This window comes from Gigantopelta aegis, chromosome 9 (genome assembly GCF_016097555.1).
Source record: "Gigantopelta aegis isolate Gae_Host chromosome 9, Gae_host_genome, whole genome shotgun sequence".
Lineage (NCBI taxonomy): Eukaryota > Metazoa > Mollusca > Gastropoda > Neomphalida > Peltospiridae > Gigantopelta > Gigantopelta aegis.
The window spans coordinates 57,348,933-57,373,557 of record NC_054707.1 but is presented as its reverse complement, the minus strand read 5'-3'; the positions used below and the strand labels follow the sequence as shown (position 1 = coordinate 57,373,557).

General features: G+C 37.9%; 1 protein-coding gene across 5 annotated transcripts; it reads left to right on the top strand.

Annotated features, from left to right (window-relative positions):
* Nucleotides 1–67: 67 nt before the first annotated feature.
* On the top strand, nucleotides 68–24,625 carry LOC121381403 (putative protein TPRXL). 5 transcript variants are annotated; one of them, XM_041510700.1, is made up of 6 exons: nucleotides 68–221; nucleotides 10,053–10,357; nucleotides 12,114–12,289; nucleotides 16,198–16,320; nucleotides 17,415–17,700; nucleotides 23,878–24,625. In XM_041510700.1, the coding sequence occupies exons 1-6, from the start codon at nucleotides 167–169 to the stop codon at nucleotides 24,088–24,090; spliced, it is 1,158 nt and encodes a 385-aa protein (XP_041366634.1). In that variant the 5' UTR covers nucleotides 68–166; the 3' UTR covers nucleotides 24,091–24,625. The 5 variants fall into 5 exon arrangements, with proteins under 5 accessions (XP_041366634.1, XP_041366636.1, XP_041366635.1 ...); XM_041510702.1 differs by lacking the exon at nucleotides 68–221 and adding an exon at nucleotides 2,656–2,692; XM_041510701.1 differs by lacking the exon at nucleotides 68–221 and adding an exon at nucleotides 7,050–7,101.

Genomic DNA, 24,625 nt, shown 5'->3' with positions numbered 1-24,625 from the left:
TCAGTATCTGCGGTGCCTTCTGACGTCACACATCAAAGGGAAGTTACTCTAAACCAAATGCCATATGGTCGTCCTTTATTAATCTAATAGTTAAAATTAATTACTCTTAATAAGTAATACTAGTTTAAATTAACTGATTACTGCGGTAAAAAATAATTTTATCCACATGATAAAATCTAAAGTGCGTAAATGTCCTAAAGCGACGAAAACTGCAAGAAGAGGTGATTTTCAATACTGTATTGCACAATTACATGTTTGTTTACGTTTGACCAGTAGGCCTACGGCAGTTAGTAGGCCTCTCTACTCCCCATGACTGTGACAAATATACTTCTGTACTTTCAGGACCTAATGCCCAAAATGATTCATTGGGGCATTACATTACCTAATGTATTAAATTACTCTTAGTGTTAAAACAAATAGGTCTGAGCACTACCTCCAAACAACAAATATCATCTCATTAATAGGCCGGTTACTCGAGTATAGAGGGTTACGCGTCATTCTAGATTACCCACGATCCATAGCGGTCGGCCATGTTGGAAGGCATCAACACCTAATAATAGCTAGGCCTACTTGTCGAATCTTTTTGTTAGATTTCATTCGTTCTGAACCAACATAATGCCGACTACTTGTGGCATTGTCAGTTGTAATGCCCGCTACGGGAGAGACAAGGATTTTTTATTTAGTTTTTTTTTTTTTTTGGGGGGGGGGGGGGGGGGGGGGGGGGGGCTTCCTAGCATTATCACGCATCAGGGTGAAGAAACTAAAGAAAAAAGTGAAAGACGAAGGAAGCTTTGGCCCAAACTTTTAATTTTGGCTTAAGTTTCAGCTATAAACCGATCGGACCTAGGACATGTCCTATTGATTATCTTATAACAAAAACTGACAGTTCAAACCCAGTTTTTGATAACATTGTGTGTGTGTTGTGCCGTTACAAATATGTACCCATCAGTTGTTCCATTTGACTGAAGAATGGAAATGCCATCACACACCTGTAAATATGTTTTATTAGGACATTTATAATTAGCATCTGAATACCCTGGGAAAAAATACATTCAAAACAGATTCACTTGAAAAATAATTATTTCCAAAAAGAACTCTATATATTAACAAAAATAATCCTCCAAACTCTAGTGGTATATGAGCATGTACAAATTATTCGCACCCAAACATGTTTGCAGTTTATTACTAGTCACTGTTGAGAATATTGGTAATTATCAGGCATTGATTAGTGAATAACCCTAGCTGCACTGGTGAGCCCTGGGAGGGGCGAAACATGTTAATGAACTAGATAATGGTGTAAGAAATATTGGTCGCCTGTGTTCTACCTAGTACTTGTGTGCAAAAAAAATAAAACAAATTGATTACCATATGAGTGGTATGTGCTGCCCAGTTTTGGAACAGTTTAAAAACCCTGACTATGTCCTCCACCAAAAAGTAAAAATTTCATTAGTCATTTAATAAAGACCATTCAAAATACACCACTAGAGCATATTGTTTATTAATCACCGGCTATTGGATGTCAAACATTTGTTAATTTTTACAAATAGTCTTAGAAAGGAAACCCACTACTTGTTTCCAAGTAGCAAGACATGTAAAAAATCAACACTTATCCGTTTATCCTGACAAGTGTAAATCTACTCGGTGTGTGTGTGTGTGTGTGTGTGTGTGTGTTAAAATGTACCTCTGTGTATTGTTCAATGCATCTTCATTTCGAACAATCAAAACCAATGTCCATCTACTTGAATAAACAAACCAGTTATTTGGACAGGTGACAATATTGGTGGACAAGTATATTTCTATATGTACTTGCCCTGTGGACTAGTAAAACATTGTGCTTATTTCTATCACTGGCAAGGAATATTTTATATGCACCATCCCAGAGACAGGGTAGCACATACCACATCCTTTGATATACCAGCCGTGGTGCACTGGCTGGAACACGGAATAGCCCAATGTGCCCACAGACAGGGATCGATCCCACACCAGACAAGCAGTTTACCACTGGACTACGTCCCAGACCCTATGTAACAAAGTAATGACACCTATATAGGTGCTGACAAAATAACTAATCACTAAGAAAGTGTTGTTAAATTATAATCATCATAACTGAATTTAACTTGCAATATTGAGGCCTGTAATTTTTCCCCCCATTTTTTGACTGTGTACACGTTTCGCCCTCCCAGGGCTCATCAGTGCAGCTTGGGTTTCATATCAGTTAGTATTGATAAGAAAACTGCAGACGTGTTTTTCGGTGAGTTCTTTGGTGAGTTTGTCATAGTTCACATAGTTTTATAATTAAATTCAATGTCCATAAATCCATCACCAGTGATACTAAATACCTGTAAATGTGTACAGTAGTTTGTATTTGAAAAGTTATTTTCTTTTAGTTTTATTAAAACATTTCACTTTCTTCACTGCCACTCCCTTCCTATAGCCAATACTTTCCAGTGGGTGCTTTCTTTAATTTCACACAAGAAAAATGAAACCATTCAAATGGCTTGTGGGGACAGTCTCCTGAATCGCATGCGAAAGTTAGTATTCTGATGTCACCGGTAGATGTCGCTCGAAGCACAACAATGCCTACGTCACGACAAATTTCACAGAGTGCGCACAGACTTGGGGTGCGTTCTTTTCACCTCTCCTGGACATGTTCCAACTGTTCTGTCCTCGTTGTATCCCCTCTCCAGATAACGTAAGACTTAGCAAAACTATTGGTTTTAAGGGTTTGTAACGTTTTGTATTGAGACACTTACTTGTCTGAACTTTATTGTTACTGAAAATGTTCACGAACTGTGAAGAAAAATCTCACAAATGAACAACAACAAATCGGATGTTGATTGCGCGAACCGTGCACGAGAAAACAAACCGAACCAAAATGATAACGTAGAGGCACTGATTTTCCGTTTCAGATTTTTCCCTTTTCCGTTTCATAATGTTACAAAATCCGTTTTTTTCCGTTTCAGTATTAAACAAATTCTGTTTTTGTTTCACACAGACTTCGGACATTTTCGGTTTTCTTTACCATATTATCGAGAAAATAATTACAAACGATCACACTATAAACCACTTCCCTTATATAATTTATTTTGAACAAAGCCTGGCATTCCTTTGTGAGATCGGAAATATGGCAATGCCGCAAATGTTAAAAATTAATAAGCAAACATAACATAATATATCTTTCACTTGAGTAAATATCGGACAATTTTAGCTCACAATGTTCGGTTTTTCCCGTTAAATCGCCGGGAATAAGCGAAGAAAACACGACTGGTAAAACGTCTAGATACTCTACATTAAACATTTGGCGTAACATACAAAGGTACTAGTGTCGTAGCGTAGCACAGGCAGATGTCGGTGTCTATAGTTTCTAGTTCGAAAAATAAATTTTAATTAAAGGAGACCGGACACCAAAAGACATGTAGTGTGTAATGGATTAAGTTAGCGTCAAAGACCGCATTACTCTAACGCCCGGCTCGCTGCGAGGCACCGGTCAGCTGCGCGTCTTAGATTTGGGGTAAAAACAGAAGTGGGCGGGATTATGCATAAATCTGAACGAAAGCGAGGCAATACGTCATCGGTGAGAGTTACCAAGCAATACCGGTACACGTGTTGATTCTTTGGTTGTGCCTTTTAGTCGTCTTTTTTCTTTCTTTTTTTTGTCTCCAGATTTATCGGAAATTTAATTTACAAGATAATTAGTGTTATTATATATTGTCGACGTAATTATATGATAGTTAACTGCGCAGTGTTTAACTGCAACAGTAACAGCAATGCATCCCAAGAAACGGCCAACATCATGGTTTCGATTTCCAAAAAAACGAAAGTTGTTTTAAAACATGGACGCATTATTGTCGTAGAACGGACTTTACACCAACTAAATACAGCAGGTTATGTATGGTACATTTACAAGGTGAAAATTAAAACAAGTATGTATTTAAGATATACATTAAATAAAGGTATTGCAATTTGTTCACATACGAATATTTAAACTTCACATTTATTTACCTATAATTACCAAATTAATTTTCACCGACAGCCCATAACGACTCCATACTAATGTCTCTTTATCTAGTTGTTTTGTTAACCTTATAACAAAACACCTTAAAAACGTGAATTATTACGTTGGTTAACAATGTTTATAGTCAGTTCAGTATGTTGTCATTAAAATTAAAATGCTAACACTTTGGCAGGAACAACATATGTACTGTGGCCAGAAGGAATGATGGTTAATTAGTTTTAAAGCTAATGTCGATTATTAAAGCATAATAAAATTGTACTTTTCAATGCTTTCTGTATGTCATATTAAAAATACTCTACACCAAATAATTATTTTAATACCCTGGGTTTCTGCCAGAGGGTGCGGAGGGTAAACTTACATGTAAGTACTAAAAAATCTCAGAAGTTAATATATATATATATATATATATATATATATATATATATATATATATATATATATATATATATAATGTTTTATTTTTTCGATAGATTATAGTAACATAATTGCTGTTTAAAATTTTATAAAAGTGCATGAAATAAAATGTTCAATAAAAAAAACATTTCAAACCTATAACCACCGAATATACTCCTTTGAAAATATTTAGTTTTTACAGGCCCATAGCAACGACTTGGGGGGGGGGGGGGGGGGGGGGTCACTGACGGACCGGGTATACTCTACATCAGATTTTGGTTACAATGGCAAAAATTAATGTCATAAAGAAAAGCTCACAAGTGGGGGGGGGGGGGGGGGGGGGCACCCGTCCCATCCCCCCAGTTCTTACGGGCCTGTTTTATTACCTACCCTCAAATTATTTTCTGGTAGAAAACCTGGTACCTTTGGCAGAGGTTGAAACAATTGGTCGTCTAATTTTCGACTGTTACCATAAAATAATATAATTAATCACTTTTGGCATCTAGCAATTTAAAGCAAAATTAACAATAATTACCACATGGAATAAGCATCATATATTATTTTGTTTTACCTGTAATATATTTTCATCAGGACTTCCTTCTTCCTCCATGAATGATTAAAGAAAATAACACTGGATATATTGTAATTATTTTTATTTTATTCCAATATATAACAAATGTGTTTTATGTTAGTATGTGGAGCAAACTATCTGAAACAGTTGGTTTGAAATCATGATTACAAAATCCTAAAGATAAAAGGAACTGGTTCCTAATCTCACACTCTACATATTATCTACATTTGTATAGGCCTGTAGGAACGATATTTGAAGTGGGGGGGGGGGGGGGGGGGGGGGGGGGGGGGGGGGGGGGAGGGGAATACAGTCTCTAGTGAGGGATACAAACTATATTTTTATCTTTATATCATCTTTATTTATGCAAAGTAGTGAAAACTTAAAACATACATTTTCATCCTAGAGTGTGTGATGGAGAACAAGCCCCTAGGCCCGCCCCTCCCCAGTTCCTATGAGTCTGTTGTATTTTATATTAATAAATGCAAAGACTACATAATAATATTGTCGATAAGACATATTAGTTGTAAAGTAATTGTCAGTATGTGGCAACAGTATAATATTTTCCAACATTTCTGTGTTTCTGTACCCGGCTGTGGACAGTTTCGGCAGACTGGTAACACATTTTCTTAATAATTAAAAATACACGGTTTAACCAAACACATTAAAACTTGGAGGGTAACTAGTTAAGAGAACAAAGTTTTTTATTAAATTATTATATCTTGCTTTGGTGAGGAGGGGACGCTTTTTGCAAATTTGCGAAATCGGCCAATGGAATATCCACTGACGTGTCATATTTACATCTATGCTGAACAAGATTTATGATGAAATATTATTAAATTTTGTGTGCTTTTTGTCTAATTAGGTCCATTTGCTTCAGTTTACATTAAAAATGTCATAAAAAATTATGTTTTAAAAATGCTTGTATGCTAGTCTATGACCGTGTGGTTTCCTCGTCTTCGTCGGCAGTTGATTCATCCGAATTTTCGTCTAAGACAACATTTCCAGGATTAGGGACAAAGTCTCTGATAAGTGGTTCAAACTGATACGGTTTGATGCCATTAGCACAAGCTGGATACAATTCTTTGTCACTCGAATCGCTAAATTCGTCCATGCTGCTTGGTAGTTTCTTCAGTTTTCCTCTCATCGATGACGTCACGGGTCTAGCTCATCAATTGTCGACAGTTTCCGGCAAACATCGGAGATCGGCGAAAAAACCCACCCAACCAAGACTGGCACGCTTAACTTAGGTCTCACTACACAGATCACTACACAGATCCACTATAGTTCCTAATTGGGACACATGTTATGGTTCACATATTCACTTCTAGGAAATGGTGAAGAATTAAAACAATATGTATATTTAATGGTAAGCCTCCTGGCTGTATTTTGCCCATGTTATTTTGTAATATTGTGCATCGACCTTTATGGGCATGGGTATATAGCGCAAGTGACAGCCGAAGTGAATCGGTTAATGAACCACCTGTTCGGACCGGTACTACAGCCAGATGCGGTCATATAGCAAAAAACCGAGACGGAAATGTTCTCAATTTTGGAGTGAAAATAAATGCTTATATAATGTATGTTTGCAATGGTGTATGTTGTTAGTGCCAACGAGAACCCGTTCTATGGGCAATCTTCGCTTGAAGTTGGGCAGTTTAACATGGGTTTGAATGGCAGATGACATCTGTGTAGTGAGACCTTAGTCAGTAAGGGGAGCGCGGTAGTTGCGTGTTGTGGTTTATGACGGCAAACAATTCATTACGCCGTATATATGGTTTGGTGTCCGGTCTCCTTTAATCAAATGCGCTATTTAAAGTTAAATAATGTTTTGGAAAAAAATCGGGAATTCCGTTTCAGATAGGTATTTCCGCGATTCCGTCCGCGATTCCGCGATCACGGAAAATCAGTGCCTCTAATAACGGTCACGTGGTATACCAACATCTGTGACGTTACACAGGAAGATTCCCTCTAAAAATAGATTGGACCTCGCTTGCTTAACGGTTTTTTCTCGATAGCACGTCTTGTGAAAAAATGCAAAAAATAAATTTCGTGGTTTTACAAACATCAGGATTACCAAAAAGCACTTCAGGTGAATGGAAATGTGTATTCTAAATAATAAAATGTAAGTAAAGTGCAATTTTATTTGTGAAAAATGGGGTTTAATAGCGAAAAAGAACGCCGTAATGGTTAACAAATAAATGTAAATAGGGTGTGTCCCTTTAAACTGCGAAGCTCGTATTTGTATACAACAATGAAACGCTATTGTTTGCCCTCCACCATGGCCAGCCGCACAGAGGTATGGGTAATATTGCTATTTTTAGCACATCGCGGAACCCTCTATACATAATATAAAGTCATGATAACATGCATTGTGATGAACACCGATAGGTACAACACCAACCTCGGTAGTGTCGCGGTTAAGCCACCGGACATAAGACTAGTAGGTACAGGGTTCATAGCCCGGTACCGGCTCCCACCCAGAGCGAGTTTTAACGACTCAGTGGGTAGGTGTAAGACTACACTCCCTTATCTCTCACTAACAACTAACAACTAACCTACTGTCCTGAACAGACCCCCCCCCCCCCCCCCCCCCCCCCCCCCCCCCCCCCCCGTCCCCAGATAGCTGAGGTATGTGTGCCCAGGACAGCGTGCTTGAAATGAAATGAATGATAGGTACAACTATAAACCAAGTTTCAGTGATGTAGGACTAAGAAAAGAGCTAAATGCGAAACTTTAACAAGGTGAAACAATAAACTGAAAACTGTGCTTGTGCCTCCCCCCTCCCGTGTATGCTTCCCCACACCACTTCGTTCCTACAAGCTTTAGGGGAGGGTGGCGCAATTCAAACGTTAGCATGGGCGTGTGGAGTGTTTGCCAAGCGTTATATATTCATATACATATACATATACATACACATACATACACATACATATACACATACACACAGACATACACATACACACACACACACACACACACACACACACACACATGGTTTTTGTTTGTTTGTTAAAACAATGTCTGTGTAGCCATTCATGGCCAATTTTTATAATATATAAAACAATGCTAGAAACAAATTATTAAAACAATATTCAATTATATGACCGTGACAAATGATTGGAGGATATCTCCGGGCGTTCCGTAATTTTCTAGGAGAGGTGGTCGTTATATATAAAAGAGGGTTTATATATAGATATATTTGAATCTGTAAAACATCGTGGTGTGGTGCCAAATTACTTTAGCAATATTGATGAGACTACTTTGTATATTGGACATATTACTGTTGTGGTCACAAAAGCCATTATGTTTTTTACTCTAGCATTGGTTTCAACTTTGTATATCTGTGGTATGAATCATGAAATGCCGTTTAGTAAGGAGTGAGGATATCTTTAAATGACTTTTTAATCATTTACGTAGGGAAAAAAGTGATCGCGAGACAGACATCCTTGGTGTTTTAGGTCACAGCTAATATCCGTTTATTATCTTTGATGCATTAAACGATTACTGTACAGCAGCTCAGTGGCGTAGGTGTCAAAACGTGTATGTATGTATGTATGTATGTATGTATGTATGTATATATATATATATATGTATATATATATATATATATATATATATTATATATGTGTGTGTATATGTATGTGTATGTATATATATATATATATATATATGTATATATATATATATATATATATATATATATATATGTATATATATATATATATATATATATATATATATATATATATATATATATATATACATGTATATACATGTATATATATACACATATATACACACACACACACACACACACACACATATATATATATTATATGAGTGTGTGTATATATAAACCATCGCTGTTGCTACTGGATCAAGAAAAGTATATGTGTGCGGGGGTTGGGGTGGGGGTGGCACATGCCTCCTTTGTCCCCTCCCGCTTCCTACGCCAGTGCAGCTGGTATTCCCTAGACTTCAATTTGCATATATTGTTTTAAATTTAACAGAAATATTGTGCAAAATAGGACATTTTCAAAATTCCAACTAGACTGACACATTCCTATATTCACAGATCTTGTTCACATTTAAACTACAACAAAAAACAAAAAAAACCCTACACATTATCAATCAAATTTGGATTAATTTAGCATATGACATACACGTAGGCTTCACACAAGAGTAAATACATACGGTAATCAATTTTATATATAATCTGTTGAAGGGGCGAGACGTAGCCCAGTGGTAAGGCGCTCGCTTGATGCGCGGTCGGTTTGGGATCGATCCCCGTCAGCCCATTGGGCTATTTCTCGCTCCAGCCAGTGCACCACGACTGGTACATCAAAGGCCGTGGTATGTGCTATCATGTCTATGGGGTAGTGCATATAAAAGATCCCTTGCTGCCAAACGAAAAGAGTAGCCCTCAATATCTGCGTGATCCTTAACCATATGTCCGATGCCATAAAACCGTAAATAAAATGTGTTAAGTAGTTCGTTAAATAAACCATTTCCTTCCTTATATCTGTTGAAGACAACGAGTCTTCAATTTACTTAAAAGTTCCTATTATATCCCCTGCCTTGGTGATGCAAATATTTGATATAGAGTTGGACTTTTCATTACGATCAAACGATAAATTTTAACTGTCCAACTTTAGATCAACGTTTGTTTGTTTGTTCGTTTTGTTTAACGACACCACTAGAGCACATTGATTTGCTGGAACGAGAAATAGCCCAAATGAGCCCACTGACTGGAATCGATCTTAGACCGATCGCGCATCAATCGAGCGCTTGACCACTCGGATCACCCATCCAATGTGAAAAACAAATCTATGCAGACCCGTTCACCTTCAGTGTTTTTATTATATACAACACGCCGGGATTGTTGTTTGTGGGGAAGACTACCTGTGTGTCTGAGTCGCTTTTTTTTTGGGGGGGGGGGGGGGGGGGGGAGGGGGGTTGAGTTTCTTTTTTTTCATTTTTTTAACTTGAAAAGGAAAACTGACAAACATAAGAATCATCAAAGCTGTAATAGAATGACTTCACTGTTGCTCTTTTAATTATTTTATTTTGCAGACATGCTAGATCTGAAATGTAGGCCCAAGCAGATGCACGTATCGAAGTATTCGTCTCCGTGTAATTACTCCAGCGAGTTTCGCTGCCGAATCTACGAGATCAACCCGTACGACTTGTCGTGCGTCTACAAGATTATGTTTGAGAAATCCGCCACCAATACTCTGCTGGATTTCTCCACCAAGTACACTCCTCCAAAAGAAAAAGAGAAGGCTGATGTAGCGAGGCCATTATCACCTGGAACCGAGACTCCGAAACTAGCGGCTCCTTTACTGGACATAATTTCTCAGACTGTTCCAGAGGAGAAGGTCATTTTGCCCGTATCACCATGTTTAATTCTGGTTTCCATAAAAAAAAAACCCAAAACCCCCACGACGGCGACAGAGAAAATACCCTGGCGCATATGAATGCGGATCAAAGACAATTTTCATGGAAACAGTCAGTTTAATTTTCACAAGTCAAGATACCTTTACTAATGGTTTACTGCATTTACAAAATGCAGTATTTACTATATGGAATGGCACGGTCTGCACCATTCATCGACTGATAGAGAAAGCTCTGAGACATGTTCAGGAGGGCGAGAAATCGCGGTAGCGCGCTAGACTGAATTTTGTTTTGCCTATTGTCAGATAAATGTAATACGATAGAAGATAATGGTACCAATCAAATTGTTCGTGGGCGCTCGGCCTTTTAAACACGTAACAGTTCAACTTTGTTGATCTGCCTGCATCCATCAGCGTCCGTTACAGTTTTATGGAAACCAGGATTTACACTGTGTTACATTAGAATTTCAATCCAACTGGGGATGTAGCTCTGTGGTAGAGCGCTCGTCTAAGGTGCGATAGATTATCCCGTAGTTCCAACTAGTACCCCACTACTGGTACTCCAAAGGCCGTGGTTAGTCCTGTCCTGTTTTTGTTTTTTTTATGTTACAAGTAGGAGTAACCTTTTCGGCAGTGGGTTTGCTCATTTTCGCTTTATCGACCAAATGTCAAAATAATTATATACTGAACATGAAGAGCTGTAACGTGGGACGTAGCCCAGTGGCAAAGCGCCCACGTGATACGCAGTCGGCCTAGGATCGATCCCTGTGGGCAGGCCCATTAGGCTACTTCTCTTTTCAGCTAGTGCTCCACAACTGGTGTAACAAAGGCTGCGGTATCTACTGTCCTGACTGTGGGATGCTGCATGCTGCTAATCGGAAAGCGTAACCCATTAGATGGTGGTAGCAGGTTTCCTCTCTCATTATCTGTATCTCTCATTATAACCGTAATTATTAATAAAAAAAGTTTGTTTGTTTTGTTTAACGACACCACTAGAACACATTGATTTATTAATAATCGGCTACTGGATGTCAAACATTTAGTAATTTTTACATATAGTCTTGGCGAAGAAATCCGCTACATTTTCCCATTAGTAGCAAGGGTTCTTTTATATGCACCATCCCATAGACAGGATAACACATACCATGGCCATTGATATACCAGTCGTGGTGCACAAGTTACAATGAGAAATAGTCCAATTGGTCCACCGACAGGGATCGATCCCAGAACAACTGCACATCAAGCGAGCGCTTCACCACTGGAATGTGTCCCGTCCCTTATTAATCAAAGCGAAATTATTATGTTTTTTAACAACACGGCTATCTAGAACGTCGATATATTAATCATCGGCCATTGGATGTTAAACATTTGATAATCCTGCCACATAGTCTTCAAAGGAAACCCGTAACATTTTCAAAGTAGCACCAATGAATTTACAGGCCTGTTGGAGCGTTTTGTTAAGTGGGGGTGGGGGCGGGGTGGGTGTAATGATCAGAGTCGTTTATAAGCATTGCACGACGTCTAGGTGGGTCCGGACTTATTCTCCTCCGGAAAAAAAAAAAACTTGGATGGCTTTAACGCCTTTTGTTGGCATCTGAATTGTAGCAAATTTAACAAAACAAACAAACTGAATAGCAAAATTAGCGATTTTAAAACAACAATTTAAAGACTATAATGATTATTTTGCATAATATTTTAACCCAAGTATGTTTTCATTTTGATGGCCTTTTCGTTTTGACAGTGTATCGATGGATGGAGTATGAGTTCGTTTTCAAATACTGCCACACATGTGCTTGACTCGAGCAAATCGTACACTGCGTATAAGAAAGACATAGAACGCAGGAGCCTGTCACTGCCATCCAGACTTATCTCTTCCAAAGATGACTCCAACCGGAACGCCAAGGCCGCAAATTCCAAGTAATTACGACAACACTGAAATCCCATTTTAAAATCTAATGTGCAGTTAAAATATGAACCTAAAATAGTTCACCTTTAATGTTCTCTTTCTGTCCGAGAACATACTGTGTGTGTATTACACCAGCCGGAACACCAAACCAAAATATTCGAATTTAAAATTCATGTGATATTTCGTTTTATCTACCAATAATTTTTTTGTCTTTACAGAGCCGTAGCTAGCGGTGGTGGGGTGAGGTGTGGGGTGTGTGTGTGGTGTTGATTTAAAATAATATAAATTTACTGGTTATTGATATTGACGTTTAAAATATGTAACCTGCCTGAAATGGCTGCAAAGTAGTATATCAGAGCCTTTAGATTTAAAAACTTCAAAGGGGGGACGGAGGCGGATGGGAGGAAGGGGCGGGCAGTTTGTGTGTGTGGGGGGGGGGGGAGGGGAGGTAGGTGCATGCCTCCGGACCCCCTAGTGTATTACGCCTTCCATGCTCGTTCGTTCCAAGAATTCATCTCTCCCCCCCCCCCCCCCCCCAAAAAAAAAAACCCCATCTTATCTACGGCCCTGCTTTAATATTCTTACATGGAACTCAAGCCTGTAAGATGAAACATTGAAGTGTGTCGATACTGCGGGGGGGGGGGGGGGGGTAGAGCGGATCAGACCTGGTGAGGAGGGTTGGGTTCGAATATGATTCTTGTGGACCCATTTGTTTGCATTTTTCCTGAAAACATATATGAATAGCGTAATATTACACTGCAAAATGTTTTAACAACGGCGGTAGGTTGGGGAGTTCTTCCAAACCTTGAAGACCCCTCCCTCATTCGCCCCCTTACACCCATCTACCAGACTACATACTAGCAGGTCCACACATTATACAAATAGTAAGCAGTTTTTGGTTCATATCTAGATGCACACGGAACCATATATATATATATATATATATATATATATATATATATATATATATATATATATATTCCAGTGGGTCTCGGTCGTATTACTACCCATTGGGACTGTTCTTAACGATTCCTAAATCGTTTGAAGTATTTCAAATACATGAAGCTGCTGGAAGATTTTTGCCAACTGTGATTTGATTGGTCGAAATGGACTTGACTTGTTTTATTTGCTTTTGTCTTACGACGTAGAGAAAGTCTTTTTATGATCTGATAAAAATCAATCTAAAGTTTTTAAACTGTGAATATGACTACATGTACTATGACGGTTAGATATTTTGTCTAAAAACACCTCAGAGTATACTTGGTAAAAGATCTACCAACCATTAACAGCGGAGAAGGGGAGGTTACTCAAGACATAGTATAAACGATGAGGACTTCTTGTTATTATTTTATTTATTTTATTTAAAAAAATACTATTTGTCTTATTATTGTTTTGTGTTAGCTTCACCTATTTATCGCTTTGGTTACTAATTGTACTAATATTAATTCACAAAAATTATAAAATGTACGCGTGCAGTATGGGTAATTAGATATATAAACAACACATGATTCGTCGTATACATAAATAGCTTAGATATATGATCAGAATTAGATATTGTGATCAGACCAAGTCTGTCGTAAACAGACAACTCAAATAGCTCACTTGTATAGACTGACTCGGGACTGCATGATTGATGTTTAAACCTAAAAATGACAGACCCTAGTTTTTAAACACAACGTATTTTTCTCTTTTAAAGTCGGTGGTTTTTTTTAATATATAGTTTAAATTAGAAGTACTTACATTTTATTATTTAGAATATCCATTTTCGTACAGCTAAAGTGGTTCTGGTCATACAGGTATTTGTAATACCCTAAGATGTAGTTTTCATAGTTCTAAAAACACATGTTCGTCTGAGAAGTAATGGTTATTGAGACAAGCTCTAGTTGTTGTTTTTGTTTTGTTTTTTAATACAAGACAAGACAAGACAAGACTTTATTTACTCTCTGGCCGTTGCACAACGGCGTAGGAGGAATATATACATAATATTTCTATAAACACGTGACAAGATGAAAGAGAAATACAAAAGTTAAATTACAATGATTGTGAATTAATTCCTATGAACATTTGCATACAACATAAAGCTGTGAATATTCATAAAGATACAAATATATAAACTGTTTAGCCGGTAGAACTAGTTAAAATTGTTATTGGTAAATTAATGTTCAATATATATGTAAAATGTACTTCTGGGGGTTGGGGATGTGAAATATCAAGGATGTTTAAATGAATTCATAATTACTTTTATAAACTTTGCTAAATTCTTTAGTGTACTGATTCGTTTGTTTTACATTAGTTCTTTGAATTTAGAAGTACTTGGTCTAGTATAGTAATAAGGATGTAAAAATTGAGTCCTAGAATTACTAAAAAAGTGGCAAATGAAAAGATAGTGAAACTCATCACCAATTTCACTTTCATTGCACAGGGTACAAATTCTATCTTCTAATGAAATATTATTCCAGCGTCCTATTTCTACCGGTAAATAATGGTTTGATGTTCTGAATTTTAAGAGTGGTTTCCACAGTTTTTTCTGGAAGTATATTAATGTATTTGTCTAAAATTAATTGTTCCTTATATAATTGGTAGGTTTTGCCTCTCGAAGATAATGATATGTTACTTCTCCATGTTTGTGAATATTGATCAGTTTGTCTTTGTTTAATTTGTTGCGAGAGACAATTAACTGATCTGAAAGTATGAGCTACCCAGACATTACCCATTCCCAAGTTTTCCAAAATGTTTTTAATAGTAATGACCCATTTATATTCTGTTCCGTTAACAATATAGTCATTTAGCATTACTTTATACAATAACGTCGAAAAATTTGACTGCTTTCCTGATAAAAGCCTTGCCCAGTAACATACCATTCTTCTATAAATTATTAATTCAATAGGAAGTCTCCCTAGCTCTCCAAAGAGCATAAAAAATGGTGTTGCTTTCTTAATAGGTAAAATATGTCTTAAAAAATGTATTTGTACGGAATTAAATATATCAATTTTCTCAATTCCCCAGACTTCACATCCGTATAACAAGATTGGAAGGACTATTGAATCAAACATTTTTAATTTACATTCGGTTGATAAATGATTATCTTTGGCTTTTGATAATACAAAATACATGGCCTTAGTAGCCTGTTGGCTGAGCTTAGTTTTAGTAATACGGAAGTTATTTAATTTAGTAAAGATAATTCCAAGATATTTATATTCTTTTACATTCTCTAGAACAGTGTTTCCGATCTTGAAAGTATGTTTATAATCTCTAGTGGTTCCCTTAAAAATTAATATTTTCGTTTTGCTACAGTTTATTTTAAATTTCCATTTTAAAGAATATTGATAAAATATGTTTAAGGTGTGTTGTAAGTCGTTTGCGGAGGTTGATAAAGGTGCGGTATCGTCTGCATATAACAAACAAAACATATGTAGTACAATATCTAATGGTGAATTTTGATTATCGGACATAGGGGCAACTCCTTGACATCCATGGTTAGTTAAGTAATCTTCTATATCGTTTAAATACAGGGAAAATAAAATTGGGGATAAATTTTCACCTTGACGGATGCCGATATTGCATGGGAATAAAGCCGATTGTTTATTATTTATAAGAATAAGTGATTTTAGGCCTTGGTACATTTCGTAGATAATTCGAAAGAATTTACCGTTGGTATTATTTTGCAGAAGTTTATGCCAAAGTAGCGTTCTGGGTACATTTTCCCGTTTAAACATCAGTCATTAGCGTCTCTCTGTTATGATCTTATCCAAATGTGTAGCAGGTTTGTAGATGAACTAAACTTAGTGTCCATTTCCACGGGTTGCTAGAAATAGACACGAAAATAATGGAAATGAAATAAAATACAAACTAGTCCAATTGCATTTTATGATAAGGTTTTATCTAGGATAGCACTGCCTGATAATTGTATTTATTTCAGACCTACAGATAGGCCAGTTTCAAGTTCGGTGTCTTTAGGTTCTTCCTACCACCAATTCCCAAACAGAATTGTATATGTGTTCAAACATTATGATGATATACACAACTACATCAACCAATACAGGTACGTTTGACGACAAATCATTGGACATTGTGTGGGTCTTTGCACTTCGTCATTTCTCAAAAGAAATAAGGGGATGCAGCTCGGTGGTTAAGAGTACTCTCTCCAGAACGATTTCCACGAACAGTATTATATCATGTCACATACATTAATGATAAGAGTAATTAATTTTGTCAAAGGGTTAAAGGCATATTGTCACAGACCACTGACCTATTACATGGCCTAACAAAGTATTACTTAAAAATATATATATTTGATTTGTCCCTAAATGTACTTTATTCAACCATCTATGTAACCACCATACTCCACTTATTAATGATATTTTGTAAAAATAATTGAATTATGGCAATGGTCCATAATTCAAAAACTAACATTGCTGAGAGGTTTAACATGGATTTCACTTCATCATGGTCTAGTTAAAGTGATGCAATAGCTAGATTTAGTCTGTAAAAATTAATGTAATTTTGATTTATTATTCATTTTTAGAGAAATAAGGTCCTTAAATCTTTGACAGTATGCCTTTAACTTAAAACAGAAAAATCTGCCCAAAAAAATGTGGGAATGGCACCATACCCGTTTTACCCTCTGGCAGTAACCCTGATATATATATATATAATCGTATACCAAATCGTATCGTAACATATCATATTACCTGTATATTTATATCTGCATATTTAGATGTGTGTGTGTTTGTTTGTGGTCCACCGTCTTAGTCGTAGGCTGCCTTCAAACTGAGGAAATCGATTTTTCGATTTCTTACAACATGATTTCTTCTCATTTCTCTCTAGTTTTGTCCTTTAGTGTATTCTACGTTAATACCACCGTGCCGTAAACAAAGGTAGTCGCATTATTTTGTAACTTACACTTTTGATTATGTTGCTGTTTTATCAGAAGTTTACCTATGGGCCTAAAATGTTCACTCAATATGGGAAATATTCATAGAGTAATGTGTGTAAAATAATTTATTATGCTCGCCAGAGGCATGCATAATAACATTTTTTATTCCGAATATATATTGATGATACCGAAACACTGTCGCACACACATGTGCATATCATCATCATCATCATCATGATCATCATCATCTACTGCTTCAGACTGGACTATACGTACAGACGAATGAATCAGCTCAAGCACAGTTTGGTGGAATACCCCAACCACTATTCCTCGGCATCAGCACCGCAGTACGGCTCTCTCAGACTACACGACAGCAAAGAGGCATTCAGCCCTGCACGAGTAGCAAGTGCAGTGATTACCCCGAGTCTGAGTGGGTCGCCGCGTGCACAGCAGCGTTCACCGCAGTCACCTGGCAGAAGTCCGCCATGCCGACCGATGACATCCACAGCCACCCAGCAAATCAGGTCTGCTCTACACAACTATAGAGTGAGTGAGTATGCATACATTTATAGGCGTCGGAAGATGCCAGCGTCTTGAGGAGTCACTATACTAGTGTATATATACTGCTCAAAAGAATTTAAGGGTCAAAAATTTATAACCAAATAAGTTTCAGAGTGTATTAGATTGATGATGTAAACTACACCAATTTTTTTATTTATTGTTCCATATTTACAAAAACCCACAAATAAACGTCACTGTATACAAGAAAGTCACATGACATGCTGTCAAAGTTGAAGGTTGTCAAACATGGATTTTACACATTAGAACATTCGTTTAATAGTGTGTGAATCCACCCCTGGCGCGAATACACTCGACACATCGTTGCCTCATGCTGTTGATCAGACGTCTGAAGAACTCTTGGGGAATGGCCTGCCACTCTGCCATAAGAAGTTGACCCAGATCATGAAGGTTGGCCGGAGGGGCATGGTTATCCCGAACTCTCCTGCCTAATTCGTCCCAGGCGTACTCTATTGGGGCCAAGTCAGGCGAATATGCTGGCCAATCCATCCTGGCGATACCTTGTTGTCTGAGAAAGTCCGTTACCACCCTGGCGCGGTGGGGTCTTGCATTGTCATCCTGCAGAACTGCCCCGCCGCCAATCTGCTGAAGGCCTGGGAGAACCAACGGCTGGATAATCTCATTCAGATAGCGGATTCCATTCAGATTGCCATCCACCACATAGAGGGGGGTCCTGTGGTGGATAGAGATGCCGCCCCACACCATGACGCTGCCACCACCGAACCGGTGACGTTGTCTAACGTTAACATCAGCGAAGCGCTCCCCAGGACGTCTGTAGCCACGAACCCGACCGTCGTTGAACTGGAAACTAAACCTGGACTCATCAGTGAACATCACTCGACCCCACTGAACACGTTGCCACCGCAGATGAAATGTGCACCAGTGACGTCTGGCCGTTCTGTGACGTGGTAGGAGTGGTGGTCGAACAGCCTGGCGACGGCAGCGTAGATTATTGGCTCTCAGACGATTGCGTATGGTTTGATCAGACACTCGAGTTCCAGTCGCAGTCCGCAGATTGTCACGTAATCGGCGTGCAGTGGTTGTGCGTTGACGTAGAGCCATATTGGTGATGTAGCGGTCCTCTCTATTTGTAGTGCTTCGGGGTCTTCCCGAACGTGGACGATTTCGAACAGAATTCGTTGCTTGGTACCGTTGCCACAGTCGACCAACGACACTCTGACTGACACCAAGTCTCAGAGCAACATTTCTTTGCGTATTGCCATCCTGAAGCCAAGCAATAGCCCTTCCTCGATCTTCGATAGTCAGTTGACGTCGTACCATTGTCGAATTTGGAGTGTGCACCGTACACGAACGCAAGCTCCAATTATACGGAAATTCAGCATTGGGAACATGGAATACACATGCAAAGCGTGCAAATGAAGCGCTATATGAAAAAGCAAGTTATGGGCACTCAATCTAATTAAAATTAGCTCCACTATTACATGTGGATCGAAAGACAGCCAGTTGGAGCTCATGTCCACCAATCAAAACCTTACTTGCAGAATCCTGCCAGTGATTTAAAACTAACAACACTGCGTAGTCCCCAATGTCCAGGTAACATTTCGTCTGTAAATAATAATTTAAATATTGACCAATCACACTTCGCCTTTATAACGTTATTTGGGAGCATACAAATTCTAAAAATATCGGGCGAGTCTATTTTAGTGGCCGCAGTACAGCGAACCATACCAATACATACGGGGTGGGTTATCAGTCTTCAATTTTACATTAAAAATTATTTATTTATTTATAAAATTTAAAAAAAAACTAAATCAGTCTTCAGTTTTACATTACAAATTATTTATTTTATAAAATAAAACATGTTTTAAGGCATTCGTAATTCACACGAAACATGTCGTATACCCTCAGGATAATTCAGAATGTTTTCAAATTATTTTTAAATCACTGGCAGGATTCTGCAAGTAAGGTTTTGATTGGTGGACATGAGCTCCAACTGGCTGTCTTTAGATCCACATGTAATAGTGGAGCTAATTTTAATTAGATTGATGGGCACTTAGCAGACCTTTCGCTTTCGCCCTAATTTACGTGCAAATGTAAGCATGTTTTCGCCATTAGAACTAGTCGACAGTGTCAATGACAGTGGATTTTAATTCATTTATGGGTTGCTTAGACCCACTTTCGTCAAAATGGAACAATACCATGCGTGACATTATGGTCTAGCTAATATAATTGACATTCAGAAAATAATGTCGAAAATATCGTCTGACCCTTAAATTCTTTTGAGTAGTATATATATATATATATATATATATATATATATATATATATATATATATATATACACACACACACACACACGCACACACGTATTATATTTTTTAACGAATATTTATTGTCCCAGATCATATAGCAGTGTCGGGGTTGGGAGCCCCAAATCACTGCTTTGTGTGTGTGTGTGTGTGTGTGTGTGTGTGTGTGTGTGTATATATATATATATATATATATATATATATATATATATTGTTCTAAGCAACAACCAAATATGTTAAAAATAACAGGACTAATAGAAACTGATTCAGACTAAAGTTCAACATATGCATATAGTTGGACATGGACAGTGATCTATAATATAAGTTATATATTTTTATGATCCGAGATTTAAACGGAAAATAGCGAATAAGAGGGAAGAGAATCAGAAGGGAGAAGATTTAGAAGAAGAAGAAGAAGAAGAAGAAGAAGAAGAAGAAGAAAAAAAAGAGAAGACAGAGATAGATGACATAAGAAAAAAAGAAAAAAAAGTTGTTTTGAATTAGATAAAACCTGAGACCCTGCGATTTCCAAACAAGCAGTAGCAGCAGCAGCAGTAATAGTTATTCTATCCAAACAGCACGACTTAGTGCATATATACTGAACAAAATAAGAAACTTCCGCTAATTTTGCTTGAACATAACTTGATGAAAACAAACCGGTGGAATAATTGTTATATATGCGTTTAAAGAGTGTTCCATGATGCATCGTTTGGTGCAAAAATCAAGGCCATAGGTTAACAAAAACTGGGAGAAATTTTGACCAAGTGTGGTAGGGGTTAAAAAAACAAAACCCACTTAATAACGGGTATGACCACCTCTTGAATTGACCACTGCAGTGCATCGCAGGCGCATAGAATTGACTAAAGTGTTGATTTCTGCCTGTGGAATATTGTTCCATTCCTGAATGAGCGCTTGACGAAGTTCGTTGACGTTAGCGGGTGGGTTGGGATGACGCCTCAATCGTCTGTCCAGACTATCCCAGACATGCTCAATGGGGTTGAGATCAGGACTTTTAGCGGGCCAGTCATCAATGAAATCAATGTTATTTGTCCTAAGAAAATTTACAGTGTCTCTAGCTGTATGAGAGGTGGCATTATCATGCTGAAAAATCGAGATGTTGGCGTTGTTATAGAACAGAGGAATGACGTGATGAGTGAGAATGTCATCGCGGTAACGTTGAGCATTTAAATTGCCATCAATGACGACTAGTGGTGAACGATAACCATGGGCAATGGCTGTCCAGACCATGACACAACCCCCACCCCCGAAACGATCTCGTTCAAGAACATAACAGTCAGCATAGCGTTCATTTCTCCTACGGTAGACGCGCACCCTGCCATCACCACGTTGTAAAGAAAATCTGGATTCATCCGAAAAAAGAACGGTATTCCAGCGTCGCCGTATCCAACGAGTGTGTACACGTGCCCAATTAAGACGATTTAGACGATGACGTTGCGTTAAAACGAATCCGACGTAAGGACGTCGTGCATGTAAACCGTTCTCCCGCAGACGATTACGAACAGTTTGCCCACTGATTCGGTTATTATGAAGCCCAGGTGTGTTAGCAGCAGTAGCAGTGGCAGTTTGGAATCGATTGCGCAAATGCGTGTTCATGATATAGCGGTCTTGACCACGCGTTGTAACACGCGGACGTCCACGGCGTGGCAAGTCGTTGGTGCTTCCTGTCGTTCGAAATCTTACGCGAAGATTTCGTATCGCTCGACTAGAACTCCCAACATGCCTTGCAACGTCTTTGTCAACATGCCAGCATCAAGCATGCCAATCGCTCGTTCGCGTAAATTATTAGGTATTCTTGGCATACTAAAAATGCTACAATGTAAAAAACTTTATATTTTTTTTTACAACTTTTGAAGCGTTTTCGTTCACTTGACAACAATGTCAGTAAGACAAGTAAAACAAATTGACCGAATACTACACGGGACATGTCGAACCATGCATGCACGTGCAAATTGAATTTCACGTTGTGGACGATTAACAGTGCAAACATAATCGATAAAATTCATGAATCCTGATACTACAGCTCAAGGCTAATACTACCTATATAATTTCATTACACAATGAATTCTTTAACACAACAAATACTATATGTACAAATCGGAAGTTTCTTTTTTTGTTCAGTAACAGGGCCGTACCCTGACCAAAATCCATGGGGGGGCACTAAATTTTATAAATAATTTTTAACATACTATAAAGATTAAACATTTCTATGCTATTACTGGAGATATATATATAAAAAAAAAAAAGGACAAGATTCTCAGGGGGGGGGGCAGCTGCCATCCCTGCCCCCCCCCCCCCCCCCCCCCGGAGGGTACGGCCCTGAGTAATATATATAACTGAAATTCAAATGCTAATAAAGACCAGAATAATGGTCTAAGAAAGATAACTTTAAAATATTTCGCTAATATAGTTCTGGACAAGTTTTCGGCCCTGGTAACTTTTCTTAAAACTTGCTACAGTTTTACGCTACACGTTGAATCGAATGCTCACTTTCGGAACCAGTCAAAATAGTTTGCGAACATTTTGTGAAAAGCGGCTGGTTGAAGATGGAGCTTGTAAACTGTGTTTCTAAAAAGACTATGTATTTGTCTTCTTTTCACGACGCGCTTTCTTCAATTTCCTTTAGATCTTATTTGACGGTTCGTTATAATAGAATGTGTAAGATTTCAGATATCACATAGCTATCTCTCACTAGTAGGATATCAAGTTGATGACATCTGATCAGTGACACGTCGCCACAGCCATAGCATGCACCAAAATAAGCACTACGAAAATTGATTGCTCTGTGGTGTATCAGTTAAATTAAAACTGAATGATCTGTAACATATTATGTTAACTGGAAGCAGAAGCGACGTAAGTAAGTTCTAGTTGGAAATGACGTTTAACTTTTATTCCAGTCCTGTCAAATCTTCACAAATGTTATAAAATCTGCGAATCTAATGGCAACAAAATAATATCAGAGAAAGATGTGTTCAACAACTCGTCTGGTTTGATTAGTTCTTCAATTGCATGATCTTTACATCGTCAATTCCAACCAACATAAAGCTTGGTGTTGTGGTAAATATAACAAAAATTACATAATTATTTAGGGATTATGAGTTTAAAAACTATTTTTGGATTTGATAAATATTACATTACACGAGTGAAGTTGTGAATTGTACGTGTCATACTGCAAAACGCCGGGAATAAAGATGAGATCCCCACTCGTCTTGTTGATTCGCGGGATAAAACAACAACAGATCATCCTGGTCAGAACGAATGAGAAGTTCATGATTCACTATACAGAAGTACTGACTATTCATTTTCTTGTCGTCCACAGTCAGGCGTAATTAAACATGTAAAATACCGCAACAGAAATATTCGATGTATTCTTGGTTTTGGCCGATTTGTTTTATTATAAAATGTTTTAAAATATTTTCCAGATTGTGAATATTTTTTAGCAACGTGAGAAGACAATGTTATCCTCCCTCCCCTGTTTCAACCGCTTTATAAGTGTATGCTGTTTACCAAGTAAAGCACGCATACACACACACACGCACGCAACCACAAATGACCCACGCATACCTACAGACACATGCACATACGCAAATATATTGACGCCCAAAAGAAAGTTGATAATTTGATAAATATTGCTGCTAATCGAAAAGAACCAATTTGGAAACCACAGTACAAACATTTTGCATGTATCACGAATTTCATTGTGACATTTTGATACTTCATGATACTTCCATATTCCACCGCACCGTTTGTTAGTTTTCTACAATACAATTTCAAGCATTGTAATGTTTCTTTTGGACGTCAGTATACATTCAGGTAGCACATCTTGAAACAAAATTTGCGCAAATATCTGTTACAGGTCCCAGCAAGTAGCTCAAGCCAGTTTTCCGAGACGTCAACGACGGGCCCAACAACAACTTCACCAGCATCAAGAACTGGAGCCAGTGTAAGCAAATATTCCAGGACGTCGCCTAAGAAACTTTGTGCCATAATATGGCTGAGAAACACTGCTATCACCAATGTGAAGTTCTACAAATCACCCACGGAAACCTCGCAGTCTGTCACCAGATAAACAAAGCCTGCGTATCGGTTTTTTTTTCTTCAAATTACATTCTTGTTATTTGACGTTTGACTTTAACCTGTGACGTTTGACATCAATTTTTTTTAAATTTTTTTATCTTATTTTATTAACCTAGGTTGCGTTCAATTCGCAATTTTTGTCGCAGGCTCGAGCTAACAGTTTGACAGGCTCTCATCCTGTCACAGTCAGTTAACCAGTCAAGGCTGCATTGTACCAAAAGAGAAAGTCAAATATTTACGGAGGTTTGGAGGGGGATGAAAATTAATATATAATAAAATTATAACTGTCGCAAAATTTAGCGGCGGGTGGGGGGGGAATTGAAATTGATTATGTTTAGAAGAGTGCAAATTTAGTTGTTATATGTGTTGTTCAATATTTTATATTTATATTTGTACAATTCAGAATAAACGTAGCTCGAGTGGCCTCCAGCCCTTCCCTGTTTATATGTTGTCGCGTCCCTGACAACACGTCCCTGACAACCTATAAACAGGCTAGGGCTAGAGGACACTCGAGCTACAATAAACGG